At 39.4% G+C, this 9,570-nt stretch overlaps 1 protein-coding gene across 2 annotated transcripts in view; it reads left to right on the forward strand.

Moving 5' to 3' along the window:
• Positions 1-9,570, forward strand: part of NUDT3 (nudix (nucleoside diphosphate linked moiety X)-type motif 3) — a 138,243-nt gene that overhangs the window by 60,963 nt on the left and 67,710 nt on the right. For both annotated transcript variants that reach the window (XM_011945421.1, XM_011945422.1), the window contains exon 2: positions 2,751-2,861. In XM_011945421.1, the coding sequence (XP_011800811.1) occupies positions 2,751-2,861 (111 nt within the window). The remainder of the gene's footprint in view (positions 1-2,750; positions 2,862-9,570) is intronic.

The following is a 9,570-nucleotide window of genomic DNA, read 5'->3' on the forward strand; positions in this document are numbered from 1 at the left end:
AAAAAAAAAAAAAAAATTACTGTGATTGCAAAACTATTTTTTTAATTGAAATGAAATTCACATAACATTAGCCATTTTAAAATGAACAATTCATTGGCATTTAGCAATCAGCATTTCTTATCTACTTTCTGAATACTTTCATCTTACCCAAATAAAGCCCTGTACCTGTTAGGCAGTTGCTACTCATTTTCCCCTTCCTCTAGTTCCTGGTAACCACCAATCTGGTTTCTGTTTCTCTGGATTTGCTTATTCTATGTATTTCATATATGTGGAATCATACCATATATGATCTTCTGTGCCTGGCTTCCTTCACTTAGCATGTTTTCAAGGTTCATCCATGTTGTAGCATCTGTCAGTAATTCGTTTTTTTAATGGCTGAATAATATCCCATTGTATGTATAGGCCACATTTTGTTTATTCATTCACTCTTATTGGATATTTGAGTTTTTACCTTTTGGTTATTGTAAATAATGCTGCTATAAACATTTGTATGGAAGTATCTGTTTGAGTACCTGTTTTTAGTTCTTTTGGTTACATACCTAGCAGTGGAGTTACTAGATCTAATGGTAACTTTATGTTTAACTTTCTGAGGAACAACCAAATTGTTTTCCACAGTGGCTGAATGAACCATTGTACATTCCTATCAGCAATGTACGAGGATTCCAATTTCTCTACATCCTTGCCAGCACTTCTTATGCTGTGTTTGGTTGATTGAATTATAGCTGTCCTAGTGAGTGTGAAGTAGTATCTCATTTTGGTTTGACTTTGCATTTCCCTAATGACTAATGATGTTGAGCATCTTTTCATGTGCTTATTAGACATTTGTATATCTTCTCTGTAGAAATGCTGTTTATCTTTTTGTTGTTTTAGATACTGGACCTGTATTAAATATAGAATTCGCAGATATTTCCTCCTGGTGTGTAGGTTGTCTTTTCATATTCCTGATTATGTCCTTTGTTACACAGAAGTTTTTAATTTCAGTAAAGATCAATTTATCTTGTTTACCCTTTTGTTGCTCATGCTTCATATCTAAGAATTTGGCATATCTTGCCAAATTCAAGATCATGACAGTTTACCCTTGTGTTTTCTTCTAAATGTGTTATAGTTCTAGCTCTTACATTTAGGTTGTTGGTCCATTTTGGTTTCGTATAAGGTCTGAGATAGTCCAATGAGAGGATTTTTTTTTTTTTTTTTGAGTTGGGGGTCTCACTCTGTGGCCTAGGCTAGAATGCAGTGGCTTGATCATAGCTCACTGCAGTCTCGAACTCCTGGGCTCAAGCAGTCCTCCCAAGTAACTGAGACCACAGGTGTGCACCACTAAGTCTGGCTAAATGTTGTATTTTGTTTTGTTTTGTTTTTTTGTAGAGACGAGGTCTCATCATGTTGTCCAGGCTAGTCTTTACCTCCTGGGCTCAGGCAGTCCTCCTGCCTTGGCCTTGCGAAGTGCCAGGATTACAGATGTGAGCCATCACACCTGGCTCTTGTAGTACCTTTTAACTGAGTATATATACATATCAACCAAAAACTGTGGATTTCATAGTATTTTAAATTATTTTGCGTTGTATTAATCAAAGCAGAACTTAAAATATATTTGAAAAATAGTACTTGTAAGGTTAAGACAATTTTTCAGTCCATGGCTTATACACTAGTGACTGAATATGGATTCATGGATTTCCTTCCCATAACACCATGATCTTCTCTGAATCTACAGATCACATATTTTGTAGATGAGCATCAGAAGAATCTCTTATGACAGGGAAAAGAGGGACTGAGGATGAAGGTAGAGTTTCCAAGGGTCCATAGCTGCAGAGACCTCAAGGAAGAGGCTGGGGATAACTGGCATGTCATTAACTAGAAGGCAGTGGTGGAATCTGTAAGGGCCAGAGAGGAAGTAGCATTTCATTTGAGGCAACAAGGATGGTTGCAGAGTTTGGTTTGTAGGCTCACAGGTCATCATCAGAAAGTAATGGTTTAGGGAGCAGTTGAAGATTCCTTTAGTTTTGGAAATAATGCCAACTCAACTCAGCCTCCAAACAGGGAGTCCAACTGACTTTGTTTAGCATCTTTCCTACAGAGAGGGGTAAGGAAGGAAAAGGAACTAGGCAAATTCTAGATTTTTATTTCAACTCTGACCAGAATGCTGGCTGAGTCTTTAAAAAAAAGTCCGGTTTTATTTTAGCTGAAAATATGATGAAAGGAATTTTTCTACTTCTCATGTGGCCAGGAGAATTAGGGTCCCTTAGAGTCTAGGGTGGTGTATTGTATTGGCCTGTGGCCATCTGATGGAGCAGGAACTAGGATACAGCTCCCAGTTCATGAGTGAGAAACTTGGTGGGGAAGTGTTGGGTCACGATGGCAATCATGGTCAAGGGCCTTCTGTCTTCTGGCCAGCTTTTTCAGTGCTGACAGGCTCATCAGTGACAATCTTCTTTTTTTTTTTAAGTCTTTTTTTCACCTTGTCAGGTCTGTGTTCAAAGGGCAAAAGGAACAAGGAGGGGATAAATAGAGCAGGTGATTGAGCATCTGAGGGGAGTGTAGATTATGGTCTTCAGATGCCCTTCTGCTTTTACTGGCTGATTGCCTACTTTTTCAAATAGAAACAAAAGCTACTTTGCAAGAAGTGATTTGGGAAGGCGTAAACAAAGAATGGGTCTTGGTTACTTTGATGTTTATGGTGTTTAAACTCTGAATTTGTGTGGATGTGTCTTTTTGAATTTTTAACCCCCCATGCAACCTTTGTGACTTAACAGGTGCTACTTGTGAGCAGTAGTCGCCATCCAGACAGATGGATTGTCCCTGGAGGAGGCATGGAGCCTGAGGAGGAGCCAAGTGTGGCAGCAGTTCGTGAAGTCTGTGAGGAGGTATGCATGGAGAAGAGAGGGCACAGCTATGCCTCGTCATCATGAACCTGTCCTATCTGTGTAGTTCTTTAATAAATCAGCACTCACTGAATGAACGTACAGTCACAGAAAAAGGGCAATGAATGGTTCCCCGGTCCCTCCTTTATTACCGGGTGATGGAGTTGTGACATGGTAATGTTAACCAGGCACTCTATGCCAGACTTCCCATGACTTTTTATACCAGACTTTTGTGACTTCCCATGGATTTCTTCCAACACTGCCTATTACCTGTGGCACAAAATCAAGAAGCAAATCGTTCCTCACCTCTGAGGACTAAGAGGAACAGTCAGCATTAGTATAAATGACTCGTTGTCATTAAGCTTTGGAGGAGGCCCTTGTTTTCACTTGTTTACTGCATCCTAGCCATGGAACTGTGGCCAAAGCAGTGAATCTGTTAGCCAGATACTGTTAATGGTACAACTTGAGAGATAATAGTATCTTCTTTTTTATTTAGTCACATGATGTTCCACATATATATGTTGAGTTTCTGGGCCATGATATCCTACTAGATACTCCAGAATAAATAGAAGAAATAAAGTCATGCACCCTTAGTTCTCTTATTTCAAGAATTTACAGTCTGGGGGAAACTGAGAAACAGATTGCAATTCAAAACCCAGAGAAACGAACTATTGTTTTCCCATAGCCTCTTGTGGTGACACCATGCTCTGCTCTTCTTGTTATCTCATTTAGGACTCATAACTCAGTTGTGTAAGCTTTATTGCTACAGTTTACTCACCCTGGTCACATAGGTAGTGCTCTTGAAATCCATTTCCTCGTTCTAGAGGGAATTTAAGATTGATTCTAAGAACATATAAAAAAGCATTTACAACAAGTCTAATTTCTATGTTTCTTTTGGATCCAGCTTTTGGTGAAGTGCGCTTAGAATAATCTTACCCTTGGAATATCCAAGGAAGTCTTTCCTCGCTCTGAATTCCTACACTTACATTGGCTTATGTTACTGTCGTTGTAGCATCTATCTTACACCCATAACTAAATTGTTCTCTCTGAGGGCAAAAATCACGCTTCCCATCAAAAATCCTTACTTTCCATGCCTGTTACACAGCTGTGTGAACAGAAATTAATATATGCTTCTTTGATAGATGGAACAATGGTTGGAACAATGCAGATGCTGAAGAAATACCCTAAATGGAAATTGTCAGAGTATAGAAAGTGATAAACATTGACAGAGAGGATATGAGAAGGCATTCTTACAGGAGGCTAACCCCGGTAGAACCAAATGGAATCAAGAGAGGGTGTAATGAAGAGAACATTGACGTGGGAATCCTGGTTTCTGTTACTGTCAGTTAATAATTGTGTGACCTATGAGAAAATAACTTTAAACACCCTGGACCTTTGTCCTTCATTTGAATATCTTCCTTTTTACTCCATCGTGGAGGGAGGGAGGGGAATATGAGGTTCAAATGAGAATATGAGTATGAATGTCCTTTGTGAATTATGTATCACTCTACCACGTAGGATGTATGCAGCTGAAGATAATATTACGCCCATTACTGTTCTGTAACAGGCTTATTATATCACATAATAAGTCGTCCCAGGTTGGCTGGCTCAGCAGTATTAAGAACCCAGGTGCTTCCCGAAGTCTTTCTGTTCTGCCATCCTTGGTACATTGGCTTTTGTTTGCGGGCTTGTCTCCTTGTGGTGACAAGATGGCTATCACAGCTCTATCCTTACACATTCTTTTCAAATGTAGGACACACAGTTTTACCTCATGGGTCTCTTTATTTGAGAGAAAAGAAATTTTCCCCAGAAGGTCCCCCAGGAGACTCTTTATGTTAGTGTTCCAGAGTTGCTTCGCATGCTTATGCTTAAACTTCCTGGCAAAAGGTATATCAGTTCCATGTTTAAACTACTGGAGCCTTCACCGTCTAGGATTTGACTTTGAGAAACCTCTTAGACTTTAATTTAAAGCAATTTAAAAGCATGACCAATAAGAAAAGATAAAATGTTTATTTTGTTAGAAATTTAACTTATATTGGAATGTGCCAATACATGTTTACTCTAAAAAAGAATGAATAGATAATATATAATTTTAGAATGAGAAAAAATTTATTATACAGGCCATACAGTCTGTGTCACAACTACTTAACTCTGCCATTTTGGGCAAAAGTAACCATAGACAGTAAAATACATAAACAAATGGGCATGGCTGTGTTCCAGTGAAGCCTTATTTATAAAAACTGTGGTGAACCATAGATAATGCCTGGTTTAAGCTCTTGCTACTCAGAGTGTGATTGATGGATCAGCAACATCAGCATCAGCCAGGAGCTTGTTAGAAATGGAAAATCTCAGACCCCAACCCAGATCTCCTGTATCAGAATCTGATTCTAATAGGACCTCTGGTGATTTTGAGATCCTACTGCCTTAGAGTATTGAATTCTTACCAATGAGTGTTGTGAGAATTCTTCCTGATGAATCTGTGGAGAGAAATGCTCTTTGAGGGATGGACTGTGGTTTAGTGGTCTCCACACCCATTCCAATAACTCTTCTGGCATGGAGAGATTAGAAAGCTAAAAAGTACTTTAGTACTTTTCCTAGACTCAGGTAAGGAATGCAACTAAGTCTCCTTGATGATATTTAGATATCCCCAATACAAAGCACTTGTACAAGATTGCTTTAGTCACAAGGAGGTCATGTTCTGAGAGCAGCGGGCCCATCTGTTTTGGTGGCACACATTTAGACAAAGGAGACATGGTTTTGGAATTGGCTGCTATAGTGTCAACTTCCTGATTTGGCTGGTGGCTTTTATTTGGCAGCTTCCTGATCCACCCCAGAGACAGCAACTCCCTTGGCAGTCCAGTTCTGCCATGTGGTTTTAAGAATTGTTCTTGGAACCTAGGCCTGTGTTTCTTGAGTTCTCCCAGTGATTCTGTAAACTTTTTATCCCTTATAAACCATTATCTTAAACTAATCAGGTTGAATTCTGTTGTCTGCAATTAAAAATCTTGACCCAACCAGATTCCCTGTGAATGTTAACAGCTGCTTTAGTTGTATCAGACGTTCTCTGCTTGGCCATGCTAACCCATCAAGGAATTGAGGTGTCTTTGCAAAGCATCCCCCTCTAGAGAAGAGTGCCCGTGAGAGAGGTGTCTGATCTACAGTGTGTCAATAGTTTAATCAGGCAGACGTGTTTCTGTGGGAAAATGAAGCTGTGACAGAATCCAGTTCAGAATCTGTATCTTCCTCATAACTGTTTACTGATTGAATGTTACTTGTCTGTTCAGCAAATATTGAGTGCCCATCCATCTTGCACAAAATACTGGGCCACAAATTGGGGATACAGAAATTTGGGTTCTGCCATCATCACGTGAGCTTAACGTCTTACCACGAATACAGAGTTAATAGGAAACTATAATTTGAAAATTCAACTTTGAGGGAACAGTTTGTACAGCATGCTGGGGCACTTCTTGGCACAGTAGCCAACTCTGGCACAAAGACTGGCTCCTAGGAGAATGTTTGGATGGTTATAGACCTGCTCATTTAAGATTTTTCCATTTTGGAGGGACTTTGGGGATACAGTAGGTAGTGTGATGGTGGTCTTATATATGATATCCCTACATAAGGGAGATTAGATAGAGGAGGGATGAAGTAGCTGCTGAGCTTTTCTTTACTGTGAAGCAGAATTGGGTTCCCACTTTCCTGTCAGACCTGGGATAATGCGGAATTAAAAGGGTGTAGACACACCCTGAAGGGCAGGTATGATTCTGTACTTTGCATCCCTAGGCCTGAGGTCACCAGAAGCTTTGCCTAATTCTTTCTGTAGGAACTCGAAGTTTGACTGTTCAAATAAGTGGTGTGGTAGGGCCCGTTGGTGGACCTAACTGAATAATTTTGATTTAAATCCAGTTGGCTTCTGTAAGTTCTAAGGTGCTTAAGGCAAAAATAGTGTTTGAGAGTGACCATGCAGTTGTGGATTCAGACAGATTTTTACAAGACCTGAAGTGGAGTGGTGGTTCTCGAGTAGAGAGAGAGGAAAAAGTTCAAAGACCTTGTGCAAAGACTTGATACGTGGTTTTAGGAGTTGTGGTTGGAATATCTCTGGCAGTTCTACTTTTGTAGAGCACATTTGGAATTTGTGTCTGTTTCAGGAAAGCTTACCTTATTTGTTGTCACTGTTGCTGTTCTGTTTTTGAGTGTTACAGTTGAGTTGTCCCTGGGTTATACAAGTGCAGCTAAGATGTAGAAAACCAGATGTTTGCAACAGGAAATGCATTGAGGGAGTAGGAAGGATATAGGGTACTGTACTTTTGTTTCCTGGAAATTGCATACTATCCTTCTATAGGTAAAAGGGAGAATAGTGTGGAATAGGAATAAAGTGCTCGTGAAGCAAGGAAATGAAAAGTGCAGCACAAATAATTAAACTACATTCCTCATATGTTTAGTATCTTACCTAGCTCCTCTCTTGAAAGAATCCTGATCTTGAAACTTTATTCTCTCAATAATACTAGAATAAAGTGTGGGATATGATGATGTGATTCTTCTTTGACTGCAGGCAAACTCTGCCTGCCATTCTCAGCCTTAAAGAATCCTTCCTGACTTTAGATCGAGACCATCCTGGCTAACGCGGTGAAACCCCATCTCTACTAAAAATACAAAAAAAAGAAGAAAAAAAAAGTTAGCCAGTCGTGGTGGCGGGCACCTGTAGTCCCAGCTACTCTGGAGGCTGAGGCAGGAGAATGGTGTGAACCTGGGAGGCGGAGCTTGCAGTGAGCAGAGATTGCACCACTGCACTCCAGCCTGGGCGACAGAGCGAGACTCCATCTCAAAAAAAAAAAAAAAAGAAAGAAAGAAAAAATTAATAATCCTTCCTGACTTTGAGCAAATTTTTTTTCTGCAGTCAGAGGAGAATCATACCATCTTATCCCATATTTTATTCCAGCATTATTGAGAGGATAAAAAAAGTCTGTGAACTGCTTTGAACTTTAGAGTAAGTATCCAAATAAATAAAATGTACACACAATAAAAATAAAGAGAACATGTCATTACAAAAACAGAAACAGTTCAGTGGCTTCCATCAAAACAGAATGAAAGAAGTGGATTTTCCAGTTTTATTAACAGAGAATTAGACTTGAAATCAGAGACTTGAAATGTTGATAGATGTTTTTTATTGTCCTTGAAGGGAAGCTTTTGTAAACAAAGCACTATTTAGAGGTTTATTTAGTTTTCAAGATGTTTATGCTTTCAGATCTGATTTTTTATTTGGAAATGTAGGAGATTTTAATAGCCACTTTTTGAGGGGCTTTGTGGATAATACCTCTATACCAATTAGTTGAAAACCTTCAGATGTTTCAGATTGCATTTATAAATTTAATATATTTGATTTTTTTTTGAGAATTTCAGTTGTCCCACTTAAAAAAAAAAAGCTTCATAAAGCTCTTCAATGAAGAAAAGTCTTGTGAAAAACTACTACAAGTAAACACAGGGGGAAGCACTTTAGGGCATTGGTCTGGACAAAGATTTCATAGGTAAGACCTCAAAAGCAAATATAGACAGATGGGATTGTATCAAATTGAAAACCTGCAGCACAGCAAAGGAAACAATCAACAGTGAAGAGATAGTCTACAGAATGGGAGAAAATATATATGCAAAATATTCATTCAACAAGGGATTACTATTCAGTATACAAAGAACTCAACAGCAAAAAAAGAATCCAATATTAAAATGCGCAAATGATATGAATATATGTTTCTCAAAAGAAGACAAATAGCCAAGAAATACATTGAACAAGGCGGGGATTAGGGTCAGCAACACCCCTCCCAAACTCCCCCACCCCACTCAAAAGTGTGTATATAACCTTTTGTTTGTTTGTTTTGAGTCGGAGTCCCGCTCTGTCATCCAGGCAGGAGTGCTCACTACAACCTCCGCCTCTGGGTTTCAAGTGATTCTCCTGTCTCAGCCTCCCAAGTAGCTGGGATTACAGATGCCTGCCCCCATCCCTGGCTAATTTTTGTATTTTTAGTAGAGATGGGGTTTCATCATGTTAGCCAGGCTGGTCTCAAACTCCTGACCTTAGGCAATCCACCCACCTTGGCCTCCCAAAGTGCTGGGGTTATAGGCATGAGCCACTGTGCCCGGCCCTTATATCACTTTTGACTCTACAAAAACTTAACTGCTAACAGTCTAGTGTTGACCAGAAGCCTTACCGTTAACATAGTCAGGTAACACATATTTTGAATATTGTGTGTTATATATACTGTATTCTAGAGAAAAGAAAATGTTGTTAAGAAAATCATAAGAGAGAAAAAATACATTTACTATTCATTAAGTGGAAGTGGATCATCATAAGGTCTTTATGCTTGTCATCCTCACATTAAGTAGGCTGAGGAGGAGGAAGAAAAAAGGTTGCTCTTGGTATCTCAGAGATGGCAGAGGTGGAAGAAAATTCATGTATAAATGGAGCCACATGGTTCATACCTGTGCCGTTCAGGGGTCAAGCTGTATATGAAAAAATGTTCAACATCACTAATCATCAGGAAAATGCAAATTAAAACCACAGTGAGATATTATCTTCCCCTAGTTAGGATGGCTGTTACTTAAAAAGACAGAACAAAGCCAAGGATGCCGGGCATGGTGGTTGATGCCTATAATCCCAGCACTTTGGGAGGCTGAGGTGACCAGATCACCTGAGGGCAGAAGTTCAAGACCAGCCTGG

Source organism: Colobus angolensis, unplaced genomic scaffold (assembly GCF_000951035.1).
Source record: "Colobus angolensis palliatus isolate OR3802 unplaced genomic scaffold, Cang.pa_1.0 Scaffold24, whole genome shotgun sequence".
Classification (NCBI taxonomy): Eukaryota; Metazoa; Chordata; class Mammalia; order Primates; family Cercopithecidae; genus Colobus; species Colobus angolensis.